Source organism: Lagenorhynchus albirostris, chromosome 17, assembly GCF_949774975.1.
Source record: "Lagenorhynchus albirostris chromosome 17, mLagAlb1.1, whole genome shotgun sequence".
NCBI lineage: Eukaryota > Metazoa > Chordata > Mammalia > Artiodactyla > Delphinidae > Lagenorhynchus > Lagenorhynchus albirostris.
The window spans coordinates 64014634-64031031 of record NC_083111.1 but is presented as its reverse complement, the minus strand read 5'-3'; the positions used below and the strand labels follow the sequence as shown (position 1 = coordinate 64031031).

The 16398-nt window shown below is 39.1% G+C and overlaps 1 protein-coding gene across 1 annotated transcript in view; it reads left to right on the top strand.

Annotated features, from left to right (window-relative positions):
• SNTB1 (syntrophin beta 1) overlaps positions 1 to 15773 on the top strand; it is a 231470-nt gene extending 215697 nt beyond the window's left edge. Inside the window, exons 5-7 of the mRNA XM_060127700.1 lie at positions 2149 to 2345; positions 9173 to 9363; positions 12269 to 15773. Of these exons, the coding sequence (XP_059983683.1) occupies positions 2149 to 2345; positions 9173 to 9363; positions 12269 to 12361 (481 nt within the window). The 3' untranslated portion in view covers positions 12362 to 15773. The remainder of the gene's footprint in view (positions 1 to 2148; positions 2346 to 9172; positions 9364 to 12268) is intronic.
• Positions 15774 to 16398: the final 625 nt, after the last annotated feature.

Genomic DNA, 16398 nt, shown 5'->3' with positions numbered 1-16398 from the left:
AGCCTAGAGATAAACCCACATGCATATGGTCACCTTTCCTTTGATAAAGGAGGCAAGAATATACAATGGAGAAAAGAGAGCCTCTTCAATAAGTGGTGCTGGGACAACTGGACAGCTACATGTAAAAGAATGAAATTAGAACACTCCCTAACACCATACACAAAAATAAACTTGAAATGGATTAAAGACAAATTTAAGTCCAGACACTATAAAACTCTTAGAGGAAAACATAGGCAGAACACTCTATGACATAAATCACAGCAAGATCCTTTTTGACCCACCTCTTAGAGAAATAGAAATAAAAACAAAAATAAACAAATGGGACCTGATGAAACTTAAAAGCTTTTGCACAGTGAAGGAAACCATAAACAAGACAAAAAGACAACCCTCAGAATGGGAGAAAATATTTGCAAAGAAAGCCACTGACAAAGGATTAATGTCCAAAATATACAAGGAGCTCATGCAGCTCAATATCAGAAAACCCAAACAACCCAATCCAAAAATGGGCATAGGACCTAAATAGACATTTCTCCAAAGAAGATATACAGATTTCCAACAAACACATGAAAGGATGCTCAACATCACTAATTATTAGAGAAATGCAAATCAAAACTACAATGAGGCATCACGTCACACCAGTCAGAATGGCCATCATCAAAAAGTCTACAAACAATAAATGCTGGAGAGAGTGTGAAGAAAAGGGAACCCTCTTGAACTTCTGGTGGGAATGTAAATTGATACAGCCACTATGGAGAACAGTATGGAGGTTCCTTAAAAAACTAAAAATAGAACTACCATATGACCTAGCAATCCCACTACTGGGCATATACTCTAAGAAAACCATAATTCAAAAAGATATAAACCACAATGTTCATTGCAGCACTATTTACAATAGCCAAAACATGGAAGCAACCTAAGTGTCCATCAACAGATGAATGGATAAAGAAGATGTGGCACATATATAGAATGGAATATTACTCAGCCATAAAAAGAAACAAAATTTAGTTATTTATAGTGAGGTGGATGGACCTAGAGTGTGTCATACAGAGTGAAGTAAGTCAGAAGGAGAAAGACAAATACCATATGCTAACACATACATATGGAATTAAAAAAAAAAAGGTTCTGAAGGACCTAGGCACAGGACAGGAATAAAGGTGCAGATGTAGGGAATGGAGTTGAGGACACGGGGAGGGGAAAGGGTAAGCTGGGATGAAGTGAGAGAGTGGCATGGACATATATACACTACCAAATGTAAAATACGTAGGTAGTGGGAAGCAGCCGCATGGCACAGGGAGATCAGCTCGGTGCTTTGTGACCACCTAGAGGGGTGGGATAGGGAGGGTGGGAGGGAGACCCAAGAGGCAGGGGATATGGGGATATATGTATACGTATAGCTGATTCACTTTGTTATACAGCAGAAACTAACACACCATTGTAAAGCAATTGTAGTCCAATAAAGATGTTAAAAAAAAAAATCACTCTTGAAAATCCCTTTAATCTCCCATAAAATGCAGTTCTCCTCCATGTCTCGAGAAGTCCAGCATTACTGTTCTTTTTCAAGCTTTAACACTGATACACAGATTGCTACTTCTTCAGCTGAGTCCCCTGGTTGTCTGCTTGCATTTGGAGGCTGTGAGCATGAGAAATGCATGCAGAAGTGCAGCCAGATGATCCAAAGTACAAGAAACCCAGGGGGTAACTAAGTCTAACCCAGGAAACAATAGATTTACTTTCTTGTCTCATGCTCTCACTGCGTCATACATATGCCCAGGAATGGAATGGGGGAGATGGGATTTTCCACATTATTTAAATTGTTCTCTCAATCATTTACTTAATTATCTTCCTTTCTGGTTGAGTGAGTATAGCTGGATTTGTCTAAATAAAGTTAAAGTCACAATATTCAATTCCTCTGCATAGTCAACCAGATGCACAGTTCTTGGCCACTATGCTAATCTCACTCTACCATTGGCCAGGCACTGGGTGAGGAGATGGCAGAAAACCATGGTGAACATTAGGGTATAGTGGACCTTTTGGTTCCGGATCAGAAAATTGAGAGCAAATCACCAATTTGGGGCTTTTCACAGGTGTATCAGGTGAATACAGTAGTCTCCATTTTGATAATTTCTCTCTCTCTGTTTTTCTCAACAGGCTGGTCCATTCAGGTCCAGGGAAAGGATCACCCCAGGCTGGTGTAGATCTGTCCTTTGCAACACGAACTGGTACCAGGCAAGGTATTGAAACGCATCTCTTCAGGGCTGAGATCAGCAGGGACCTCTCACATTGGACAAGGAGCATAGTACAGGGGTGCCATAACTCAGCTGAACTCACTATTGAAGTCACCACAGGTGAGCATTGTTGGCTTTGGTTTTGTGATGTCACATCCTTATGGAAAGAATGCACTGTCTACTCCACCACAGCCTCAAAATTGTTTCCATTACTGGCCATTTGGGGTACTTAAAATTCCAGAGATAAACTTAAATTCCAGAGGTAAATTTAAAATTCTTCTAAATTAAGGCACTGAATGCCCTACTAAAATGGAACCTAGGGGTCTGACTGTGAAAATATCTCATCGTCATTCAGGAAAAGTGGGTAACTTGGATAGTCAGATGTCATTTCTACCATGGTAAACAGTGCAAATCTAGAACATTTCCATCATGGTAGAAAGCCTTGATGGTATCTGCTCTGGATGAACAGGATTTTCCCACAAGACCTCTAAGGTTATGAAATAAATGAAATAGACACCAAGAAAACAATACCAAAGATCAATGAAATTAAAAGCTGGTTCTTTGAAAAGATAAACAAAATTGATCAACCTTTAGCCAGACTCATCAAGAAAAAAAGGGAGAGGACTCATATCGATAAAATTAGAAATGAAAAAGGAGAAATTACAACTGACACCGCAGAAATACAAAGGATCATAAGACACTACTACAAACAACTATATGCTAATAAAATGGAGAACCTGGAAGAAATGGACAAATTCTTAGAAAAGTACAACTTCCAGGACTGAACCAAGAAGAAATAGAAAATATGAACAGACCAGTCACAAGTAATGAAATTGAAACTGTGATTAAAAATCTTCCAACAAACAAAAGTCCAGGACCAGATAACTTCACAGGCAAATTCTTTCAAACATTCAGAGAAGAGCTAACACCTATCCTTCTCAAATTGAACACTCCCAAGCTCATTCTACAAGGCCACCACCACCCTGATACCAAAACCAGACAAAGATACTACAATAAAAGAAAACTACACGCCAATATCACTGTTGAACATAGACACAAATATCCTCAACAAAATACTAGCAAACAGAATCCAGCAACACATTAAAAGGATCATACACCATGATCAAATGGGATTTATCCCAGGGATGCAAGGATTCTTCAATATACGCAAATCAATCAATGCGATACACCATATTAACAAAATGAAGAATAAAAACCATATGATCATCTCAACAGATGGAGAAAAACTTCTGACAAAATTCAACACCCATTGATGATAAAAACTCTCCAGAAAGTGGGCATAGGGAGAACTTACCTCAACATATGGCCTCAAAGGCCATATATGACAAACCCATAGCAAACATCATTCTCAATGGTGAAAAACTGAAACCATTTCCACTAATATCAGGAAAAGACAAGGATGTCCACTCTCACCACTCTTACTCAACATAGTTTTGGAAGTTTTAGCCACGGCAATCAGAGAAGAAAAAGAAATAAAAGGAATACAAATTGGAAAAGAAGAAGTAAAACTGTCACTGTTTGCAGATGACATGATACTATACATAGAGAATCCTAAAGATGCCACCAGAAAACTACTAGAGCTGATCAATGAATTTGGTAAAGTTGCAGGATACAAGATTAATGCACAGAAATCTCTTGCATTCCTATACACTAGCAAAGAAAGATCAGAAAGAGAAATTAAGGAAACATTCCCATTTACCATTGCAACAAAAAGAAGAAAATACCAAGGAATAAATCTACCTAAGGAGAAAAAAGATCTGTTTGCAGAAAACTATAAGACACTGATGAAACAAATTAAAGATGATACAAATAGATGGAGAGATATACCATGTTCTTGGACTGGAGAATCAACATTGTGAAAATGACTATACTACCCAAAGCAATCTACAGATTCAATGCAATCCCTATCAAACTACCAATGGCCTTTTTCACAGAACTAAAACAAAAAATTTCACAGTCTGTATGGAAACACAAAAGACCCCGAATAGCCAAAGCAATCTTGAGAAAGAAAAACGAAGCTGGAGGAATCAGGCTCCCTGAGTTCAGACTCCACTACAAAGCTACAGTAATCAAGACAGTATGGTACTGGCACAAAACCAGAAATATAGATCAATGGTACAGGACAGAAAGCCCAGAGATAAACCCACACGCATATGGTCACCTTTCCTTTGATAAAGCAGGCAAGAATATACAATGGAGAAAAGAGAGCCTCTTCAATAAGTGGTGCTGGGACAACTGGACAGCTACATGTAAAAGAATGAAATTAGAACACTCCCTAACACCATACACAAAAATGAACTTAAAATGGATTAAAGACCTAAATGTAAGGCCAGACACTATAAAACTCTTAAAGGAAAACATAGGCAGAACACTCTTTGACATAAATCGCAGCAAGATCTTTTTTGACCCACCTCCTAGAGTAATGGAAATAAAAACAAAAACAAACGAGACCTAATTAAACTTAAAAGCTTTTGCACAGCAAAAGAAACCATAAGCAAGACGAGATGACAACCCTCAGAATGGGAGAACATATTTGCAAATGAAGCAACTGACAAGGGATTAATCTCCAATATATACAAACATCTCATGCAACTCAATACCAAAAAAACAAAGAACCCAATCAAACAATGGGTGGCAGACCTAAATAGACTTTTCTCCAAATAAGACATACAGATGGCCAAGAGGCACATGAAAAGATGCTCAACATCACTAATTATTAGGGAAATGCAAATCAAAACTACAATGAGTTATCACCTCACACCAGTCAGAATGGCCATCATCGAAAACTCTACAAGCAGTAAATGCTGGAGAGGGTGTGAAAAAAAGGGAACCCACTTGCACTGTTGGTAGGAATGCAAATTGATACAGCCACTATGGAGAACAGTATGGAGGTTCCTTAAAAAACTAAAAATAGAACTACCATACGACCCAGCAATCCCATTCCTGGGCATGTACCCTGAGAAAATTGTAATTCCAAAAGATATATGCACCCCAATGTTCATAGCCGCACTATTTACAACAGCCAGGACATAGACGCAACTAAATGTCCATCAACAGAGGTATGGATAAAGAAGTTTTGACACATGTATACAATGGACTATTACTCAGCCATAAAAGGGAACGAAATTATGCCATTTACAGAGACATGGATGGACCTAGAAACTGTCATACAGAGTGAAGTAAGTCAGAAAGAGAAAAACAAATATCGTATATTAATGCATGTATGTGGAATTTAGAATAATGGTTCAGATGAACCAGTTTGCAAAGCAGAAATAGAGACACAGACATAGAGAACAAACGTATGGACACCAAGTTCGGGGGTGGGATGGATTGGGAGATTGCGACTGACGTATGTACACTAGTGTGTATGAAGTAGATGGCTGGTGAGGGCCTACTGTATAGCACGGGGCGGGGAGAAAGACAGTAACATCTGTTTGAAGGACATATATTAAGTTAACCTTAAAAATGCACTGCAATATACATTAGATGCAGACAAATACTGTTTGACTCCACTTACACGAGGTATGTAGAATAGCCAAATTCATAGAGTCAGAAAGTACACTGGTAGATGCCAGGGGCTGGGAGGTGGGCAGTGGAGAGGGAATGGGGAGTTAGTGTTTAATGGGGACAGAGTTTCCATTTAGGAAGGTGAAAAATTTGGGAGATGGATGATGGTGAGAATTGCACAACAATGTGAATGTGCTTAGTGCCACTGAACTGGTTAAATAGTTAAATATGGTTAAAATAGTATATGGTTAAATATGGTTAAAATAGTATGTTTTATATTATGTAACTTCTACCACAATAAAAAAAATTCTTTTAAAAAGAATTAAGTGGAATATAAATCCGTTCTCCATCTCTGCTCTGAAGCAGAGATTCCTCTATCCTAAACGAATATCTGTCTCTTGAGGTTCCTGAATTAGGTGTTTCATCCAGGGAGGGATGCCATATAAAAACAAGACATTTTGTGTTTACTTTAGGTTAAAATAAATTAAGTTGGCCTTAAAAAAAAACAAAAAAAAACAAAAAGACCTCTTAGGTACAGTGTTTCCAAACTTTAGTCACACTGAAAACAAGAACAACAAAAACAAAGTTTTTTAGTTGTACCCTCAGAAGCCTCCGATTGCTGATGCCTATCCCTAGAGATTGTGACGCAGCAGTTCTGGGGCAGGGCCTGAGAATTTGCATCTAGTACGATACCAGGCAGTGCTGGTGCTGCTGGTCCGTGGACCACTCTGTGTGCAGTACTGCACTAGGGTGCAACTTCCTCCAGCACCCAGGAGGATTCTAAAAGATGGGACCCACGTCAACGTGTAGTAGGGTCTCTCCACATTTCCTTTACTGGTGCAAACATGAAAAACCAGATGTTTTGTAGAATTTCTGCTGCAGCATCTCTGAGATAATCACTGTCTTTTAAAAATTATCCTGAAACTAGTTAGTACCCCCCAATATTTTCCAACATTGTTGAAAATATCTCTTGGAGTGTCACTGAAGTTTTTATTTTTTAAGCCACTCTGTATGGCACGAAAAACTAGAGTTTCAAACCTGAGAGTTGGAAAAGGCTCAAGTCACCTGAAAACTAAATTTAATGAAGTTATACGTGTAATTGCAGAGAAGTCCAGACTCCTTGCAACAACTTCTGGGGTGTTCTAGAAAAGAATGAAGATGGCCAAAGGGGTTTGGTTTAGTTTACATTCCACAAATTTCATAAAATCCTTCTCTCAGTAAGCTGAACTCTACTTTGACAGGAAAACAATGAGGCTGTTAATAGACTAGCCAAAGGAGAATAACAAAGAATTGTGTGGACTGAGCTAGCTGGGTGGTGGGAGAGAAGAAATTATGGAAACGGCCAAAGGTGCAGCCCAGTTTCAAATGGAAAGATGCCTGCGGAGAGTTGGGGGGAGGGGCTTATGTTTTAATCAGAGCTTCAATTAACTTGATAATGGGTTCAGTTTATCCTGTGTAGATTAAGAACGTCTTCAGATAACTGATTACATTATATATAAAGGCCACGAATACCACTTTAGGTCAATTAAAATTAAAAGTAACCAGAGTCAATTAATTCAAACCATCCAGTGGCACAGCTTTCAAATTCAAACATAGAGGAAGGGGGAAAAAACATGTTTAGAGCTCAGGCACCCACATATTCTGGAGATGTTAGAAGTGAAAACTTTCAAAAACGAGGATTCGAGATGGGAAGTCATAACTACATCTGTGCCGTGTCTATGTTATGTTTTGGTCATCCTTGAACTGGACGAGTGGCAGGGGTCTAGGGCCCTTCTGAGAGGATAACTTAAGACTTGCCAAGGGGCTCTTCCCAGGACTCGTTAGAGAATGCACCTTTGGAAAATACCAACCCTTTGTTACAAGTTGAAAGATGGCTGCGGTCAGTCGAAGGAAGGGGTATATGTTTTAACCAATTAAAAGCCACCTCATTCTGTGGGCAGATAGACACTCTGTTCCTTCCCCCAAACTCTGAGGGGCTCCCCCCACCCCAGTTATTAGTCTGAGAGCCTCTTTGCCAAGATCCCTCCCCACACGCCTCCGTGTCCTGAGCACCAGCGTGTGAGAAGGCTGTACAAGACAGACTGGAAGGAAAGAACTGGAATTTTGAAATCTAAACCACTGGGTTGTGACATGCTCACCTCTCTGAGCTTTGCTTTTATCACCTATAATATTAAGCTAAGGTCCTGCTTCTCAAGTGTGCTGAGGTGAAATTCAGTTTGGTATATAAAGCCGAGCTGAGCTAAAGTTGGTGGAGAGTAATCAATACTGCCTATGTCCTCCTAGCCCCAAAGAGCTTTCAGATGTATATGAAGGCCAGAGCCAATTGACTTGCCAGGGCCGGTTAAATGTGGTGTTTTGTGAGGCAAAAAAATCCAATCTGATACTTTTGCTTTTTTTTTTTTTTTTTTGGCCGAGCGGCTTGCGAGATCTTACTTCCCCGACCAGGGATCGAACCGGGGGCCAGCAGTGAAAGTGCCAAGTCCTAACCACTGGACCGCCAGGGAATTCCCTCCAGAACTTTTTGATTAAGGGTTTTAAACACTCACAAGTCTTCCTAATGGGAACTTGGAATCAGGTGGCAGTCCCCCTGTCCAGCTCATAATCTGAGAGCGCTGGTCTCTTTTCCTAAACGCAAGGTGGACCACAGATAAATGCTGGCACCTAACCTGATCAGAAGGTTTTACTTTTGTTCCGTTGGATCAGAGGGCACCTTGTGGACACCAGCTGAGGTTCCTGAATACCACACTGGACAGAGGGAGGAAACAGCATCCTTCACCGAAGGTGCCACACCGGACATCGATCTACAGCAGCAGCTTTTCCAGGACCCAAGATGATCAGATCATCAGGGAAACTCAAAAAGCACTTCTTTCTGTTTATAAAATGAGCTTTATTCAACTTTTTTAAAATTAAAAATCAGGTTATTTTTTCACTACTCACTCCTGACTTCTTACATGTGTTTTTGTTACCTTGGGTAATGTCACTGGGGGATTGCTTGCTTCTTTCACCAGGTGGTAGACATGGCATTGATTGATCGATTGATTGACTGTGTGTGTGCTGACGATGATCAGAGGTAGCTTACTCTAAATCAAATGTCAGTTTTTCCCAGCTTGATTCAAGGCCATTGGAACACCCGTCTCCCTACATACATGTTGTCAGGTAGTCATATAAGGGCTAGAGCCCAGACAAAATCCAGCAAAAGGAATTTCTTTCAGTTTATTTCCCTTAGTTTCACAGGGCAAGTTAAATTACAATATCATAATCAATCTAAGGAGAATATTTTCATGCATGATTCTTAATTTTTAACTTTAGAAAGAAGTTGGTGGCTGGGCCCTGGGTTTGGGGAGACTAGAAGCTTAAGTGCCTGGGAAAATGGATGGACTTCCATTGTTCATACTTCTCTCTCCATCTGTCTCTCTCAGCTTGCACCTATAAAAACCAGGAGTGCCGGTTGACCATACATTATGAGAATGGATTTTCTATTACCACTGAACCACAGGAGGGTGTCTTTCCCAAGACAATCATACAGGCTCCTTATGAAAAGCTGAAAATGTCTTCAGATGATGGAATCAGGATGCTGTATTTAGATTTTGGAGGCAAAGATGGAGAGCTTGTAAGTGCACTTTTCTTTAGACAGTGTGGTTTCGTATATTTTGTCTTGCAGTACCCCCATTATGGCCTGCAAACATAATGCTGCCTGTATTTATTTAGCATTTGACTATTTACAAAGTACTTATAGGTTCATGTCTTAATTGAACCTTTAAAAACAGTGAGGGGATCCAATTTTTTCAGTTCTTTACTTTGGTCTCATTTTCCATGGGAATATTACAGAAATATTTGAATCAAGGAAAGGATCCTTTACAAAGTCAGCATTAAATTCTTTTCAAAGAGGGTCCCACCAGCTTTAAGATATACCATTCATTGTTTAAAAGTATCAAGCATCTGATCTAACCTGGGCATTGCGCCAGGTGTCAGGGATGTAGGGATGTAAAACACCAGTCCTGGCAACCTGGGGGGTCTCAAAGGAGCAGAGAGCATGAAGAGTACAGACGGGGATGGGGTGGGAAGGGGCAGAGTGGAGGGGGCAGTGAGGAAACCCAGCAAAAGTGGTCAACTCTACCTGAATGGAGAGAGGGCCAGACAAGGACCCAGTTTTGAGCTCATATCAAAAAGTGTCCAACAAGCTCAGCAAGTTTGTCAGTTAACGTAACATTTGTACTTCTCATATCATTGCAAATTGCCCATGTATTTAAAATCATGATTTCCTGTGATCGTTACCGCCTACCATAGTGAAAAAATATGTTACTGTAGTTCCACTGAAGGGTGAAAGTGGCACATTCCTCTACTTTCTAACAAGTATAGTTCTCAAGAAGACATAGCATCTCATTTAAGCTGTGGAATGTAGAACTTCAAACAGGACCTTGATTTGGAACAACTAGTCTCTGTCTAGGTCCTTCCTAGTCAACAAATATCTGTTGACTCACACTTGATAACGGGGACAGGGGATATATAAAATGCAGAGATAAACCTCAATTTTAAAGATCTAGTCATTTTAACTCAGCTACTAGCCTTGCACAATTCTCCCTCTCCCTACTCCCGTCTCTCTGAAGGAAAGGGCCAGGGCCACACTTGAAAGAGCATAGGAGCCGGAAATCTCAAAGTTTCAGCACCACTGTCCTAGATCATGCAATACTACTAGCCCCAGTGCAGTACCAGGTTTCTTCCTATGGGTGTCACAGGAGTCATGACGAAGTCAGTGCCCCGTGGCTGACAGGTGATCTGAACTCACTTTCTGAGAACAATTTCCAGCCAGTCATTTTTCTAACCTTTAAAATGGATCCGCAGAATTTTATAGAGTTTTGTTGTTTATTTGTGTGTTCAATCAGTAAATTCAGCCTGAAGGCACCAGTTTGGAAAGAAGTGGTTGGAAAGTCCATTTTGCTGAGAATGCTTCTGGTTCAGTTGCTGCTCTATCCATCACCCAGCTGTGCACTTTTTCCTAAGGGTGACTGCTCCCTAGCAGCAGGGAAAAGAACAAGAAGCAGTCTCCTGTTTTATCCACGGCTTGAAAATTCAAGGCTATTTTTGCCCATGAGGAAAAAAATCACTTGTGTCTAAATTTCAGCCTTTCTGCCTGTAATTACAACCTGACTTGAAAGACTTAGGAAGGACTGATTTTTTGCTGCCAATATATTAGGCTGATAAGCTCAAGTTCAGACACAGCTCCCCCAGGGTCTAGCTATGCAACCCCCAGAGGCAGGTGCCAGGGAAGAGGAAAGGAACAGAGGTGAGCTGTACAAAATGCAATAAACGGAGGGTCAGGAGACCCTTGCTCTCTTTCTGAGTGTGGAACTAACTCACCAATTGTCTTGCGCAAGTCCTTTTATTTCTTTGGATCTGAGTCTTTATCCATAAAATACAGTGACTGAAGTAGATAATCTTTAAGGTTACTTCTAAAAGTTGCATTCTGTGTTAGTGAAATAGAATATGGTGATTAAGCCCAGACTCTGGCATCAGACAGACCTGCGTTTGAGTCCATGCTTTCTCTTTACTGCAAGATCTATGATCTCAGAAAGTTTTATAACTTCTCCAAATCTTAGTTTCCCTTATAAAACACAGAGATAGTAACGATAGCTACCTCATAGTGATTTTGTGAAAATTAAATAAGATAGTATATAGAAAATATTTAACACAGCACCTGGTTCATGCTAAATACAACTTAACTTTGCTGGATGTTATTTTATGATCAGGTTGTTATTCCCCAACAGTGTCATCATCAGAACAGAATTGGGGACAGTGGATGAGAATTGGGAGCAACACACTCAATGCTCCTGAATTAGGTCAGGTGATAAAAATTCAGCCTATTAGGCTCTGACCACGTGCCAGCCCAGTAGGAACACACGGAGAAAGATAAAACTTTAGAGGGGGTCTTAACAGACAAGTGATGTACGTGATTACAACAATCTATGAGTATAGGACAGTGAGGACACAGCTGCTTCAAAACCTGGGTTCTGCATTTTATGGTTTATAAGGAATTTTCACATACAGTATCTCATTTTAATACTCTACCCGCTGTGAGTTAGATAGGCCTGGGAAAAATTTTCAGTGACTTGTCCAAGATTACGTACACATCTAAAAAGTATTAGAACCACGACTGAAACCTATGATGTGAAATTTAGTACTGCTTCATACTGTACCTAATCCGACATAAATAATATCACTATCGTGATACCAAAAATAAATGGTTTAGACAGTCAAGAAGGGCAACACTGATATTTATGCTATGGGTATGTATAAATTTCACAGAACTTATTTTGGAAAAAAAGATATACGAGATGTAAGGAATAAGTTCAAAGAGTTATTTTTTTATCTCACTGGGGGGCAAGGATTTAAAAACACAATTGCTCCAGTTAACACTTAAAAGCAGGAAGTGCATAGATCTGTTTGATGTGTAAATCACTATTTTGTATCAAGCATTAGTTTAAAATCTTTCATATTCTCTTCTTTTTGAATTTCAGCAACTGGACCTTCATTCCTGCCCCAAGCCGATTGTTTTCATCATTCATTCCTTCCTGTCAGCTAAGATTACAAGGCTGGGGTTGGTGGCCTGAACAGAAGAGTGAACTGCCTTTGAGAAAAGGAGGGCTATGATGCCACCGAAAAGTGTCATATCAGACACCATTTGCAGTGATGCACCAGATGTAGCATGCCACTGTCAGCTTTAGATCCCAAGAGGCCTGTGTAACAGTCCCAGACTCCTCTGTCAATTTCAGCAACTATAAAGGGTACCTTCAGAAAAATTCCACAAGGACTATCAGAATGAAACTGTTTTTTTAGAACAGTAAAAGGGTAAAGAGGTGAGGCTGATTGGAAATACACAGCATAGCTTTTAAATAATGACAGTCAAGGACATGAACATTAGAACAGCATGTGCAGATCTTAATCATACCAGTTTCTAGGCAACTGGTTCACCCAGGTAAGCAAGGGCTGTATAGATGAGAAATGGACGTTTTTCACCTCTCCCCTCCCCACCCCAGTAATAAGGACCCCTTGTTTTATTGTGCTTTATTTCCTATTTCTAATTGAGTTGACTTTTGCTGGTAAGGAAAGAAAAGTACTTCAAATGGAAACCCACCTTTTATTTAAGTGTGAAACAGCTGTTACTTTTTCTTAAAGAATTATCTTTCAATGATGTAGAATGATTCTGAAGTGTTCTTATTAGCATATGATGAGTGGGAATTAAATAAAGCACCAGATACTGATCTGAGCTGTAAGCTGGTGGATTCTGAGCCAAAGTAGACTGCTTAAATTGCAAAGCTTTGCTGAAGAGTGGTGTGCGTGAAAGATGATTAATTCTGGGACTACACTCATACCCAAAGTCTGCTATCTTAGAGCCATGACTTATAGCTTTATTTATAAAAGCAAATTATGGATTTTTTTAAAAGATTGTCAATGGATATATATATATATATATATATATATAAAATAATTCAGGCGGGGTTAACTAATTTTCCCCATTTTGTGGTTTTCAGTGGAAGTACTCAGCAATTTATTGGCCCTTGTTTCTGCCTGTGCTTGTATGCATGCATTTTCAAGCAAGTAATAGAGCAGCCTTATATGATTCTGGTTAATGCTGGGTTTTACATAGAGAGCCAATGTTATAATCAAACCCATCAAACCCATCAACAGCTCTTTTGGAATTCCAGGGAAATAATATAATGACCTGATATTTTTCTACAAGAATATTTTCAGACATCATATAGCATATTACTGATTTAACACTTTTGCTTTTATCTTTCAAAACAAATTCACTGAAAACACACCTATTATTTGATTTTAAAGTCACTTTTCTCAAATCTTGAAAATGAGCTCTAGAATTTCTGTATTTGTAACCGTTCTCTCCCCTATAGTTTTACATAGACAAATGTTTCAGGTTAGGTTTGTGTGTTATTTTTCAGAACCGTATTTTAGCAAATACCTATGCAAAGAGCTTTAAAAAGTAAAACTGTTTTAAAAGAATGTGATTTTGTTCACTCAGATACATGTGTTTCTTGAGTTTTACTTTAGATCAGCATTTTATTTTAGATCAGTGTTTCCCCAAAGTAATACAAGTAACATGTAATACAAGTTCCAAGGGGCATTGATTGACTGGTGTTTTGTCGGGGGGCAATTAAAGGGATTGGTCATCAAAAATGTTTGTTCAGGGCTTCCCTGGGGGCGCAGCGGTTGAGAGTCCGCCTGCTGATGCAGGGGATACGGGTTCATGCCCCGGTCTGGGAAGATCCCACATGTCGGCGGAGCGGCTGGGCCCGTGAGCCATGGCCGCTGAGCCTGCGTGTCCGGAGCCTGTTGCTCCGCAATGGGAGAGGCCACAACAGTGAGAGGCCCGCGTACCGCAAAAAAAAAAAGTTTGTTCAATACTGAGTTAAAAAATGTTAAACAGATTTCATGATTGCAGGCCTCCTCAAAGACTTTATTGCACATTGCGATTCTGCAAGGGGGGGCATCCTGTGTGCCATTCCTAATGCTTACCTACAGAACTCCTCTCTAAAGGAGCATCTTGTGAAGCTAGTGTTAAAACACACACACACAAAACAAAACAAAACAAAAAATACATTGTGGAAAACACAGCTTTAGGACACTGATTTTGTTTTGTTTCCTATTTTAAAATGCTAAAGAGTGAAGTCCCAGCCTGAATATTGTAGGAAATCTTTGATGAATTGTAAATTCTAACGTACTCTTTCATTATATATTTTCAAAATCACTGGATTGTTGTTATATGAGAGAATTATACTTGTGTATTGTAAATAACATATTAAAATACATATATTAATGCCAATAGCTTAATTCAACAATGTGTAATCTAAGGTGCTCAGTACTACATGAAGTGTGAGTTAATTACTCATAATTTAGTTGCAGAGATCCTATTATATATTTATAGACAAAATGATCATAATTACAAATATTATTTCTTCATCACTTGAGTTTTGGACTGATTAATATCTGGATGCGGGTCAACAGAAACTACATTCTCTGTGTTTTTAAAAGTTTAATTTAAATATTTATATTTTAGAAAAATATATTTGAATAAAGTTAATGCATTTTCTGAATTAAAATGTGTTATTAGCAAGAAATAGAAAATTTTACTAAGAGAATTGTGTATATAAATAATTTTTCTTCCTCAAAGTTAAATTGTATCATATCAGAGTGGCTATGATGAATCAATTTAAATACTCATTTTTTCTCATTCTGAATTCAACAGGTTATAAGTTTACACTGTAGATTTAATCTTGTTGATGTGTGTTATGAATGTTGTGAATAACACAAACTCATACATCTGGATCATGCGTGGGTATGGTTAGCAAATCAACTGAGTGATTTTGGGGGGTTTGTTTTTGTCCAGTTCCCTCTGTGCTCAATCTGTTTCTTATTTGAATTGATGAATTATTAAACTCACAATGTCTGTCCTTTTAGGGGCAAACCAACACCAATGAATGATGTCTTAATCTATATTTTGTGGGAAGCTGCCCATTTGTTAGATGTGATTAGGTGAGCCCTTTGGTGTGGTGACGTATCTTTAAACCATCCCGTTGGAATTTAAAGAAAGCCAACAGGAAGATTGCTATCAGTTTTTTTTTCTGACTTGAATTAAGTAGGAGGAACAAAACTATAAACCTATTCAAAAAAACACTCAGGCAGAGACATTTCATTAATTCTATCAATTGATGCATTAAAATGCTGAAAAATGCATGTTTCTTTATCCAAATGCTTGTTGACCCTGCTTGGTTGAAGTCAGAAGGAGGTCTTAACGGGCAGAAGGATTCTTCTGAAATTAATGAGCAGGGCCTTTCTGGCCCCTGTTACAAATACTGGATACTCTATCTTGACGGGATTGGAGTAGACTAGGGTAAGGGAGTAATTTTTGAATGTACCATGAGTTAAAAAAAAAATGTGCCTATGTTTATAGCACTATGGCTATCATGTAAAATTGATATATGAATTAAATAAATATTCATCTCTGAATATGGTGGGCTGGCTGGTGGTTTCCTAATAGCCACAGAGGGATATGGGTGTGTAAAGACACATCCTGTTAGTCTGTGCCTCCAAGACTGGCCTTGAAAGGTGCTAGTGGGTGGAGGTGAGGGGATGATGCCACTAGCAATTTTTTTGTGTGTTTTTGTGTGTATAGTTCCAGGATGGGTCTTCACCTGGGGCTTAGGGCTTTCAACTCTCATTTTAACTAAATTTTCATGGGATTTTACCTGTACACCAAGCTCCAAAAACTCAAATTCTCGTAGAACTTGGTTCGTGTCTAAGTTACTTGTAATAAATGTAACAGGCTGGGGTTGAGAAGTCTTTTACTATTTGAAAATTTAGTAGTATTGAGATTTAGAACTGTAGAATCTGTTTTGAAGAGACTTCAGAGGTCATCAAGTGCATTATTGCTCAAAGTTTACCTATAATTTTAGCAATACTACCTTAGTATTGATATTTTAGGATATGGAATTTGCTAGTAATATAGCAACATGGTGTATACATATAAAAATGAATGTAGGGCTTCCCTGGTGGCGCAGTGGTTGAGAATCTGCCTGCCGATGCAGGGGACAAGGGTTTGAGCCCTGGTCTGGGAAGATCCCACATGCCGCGG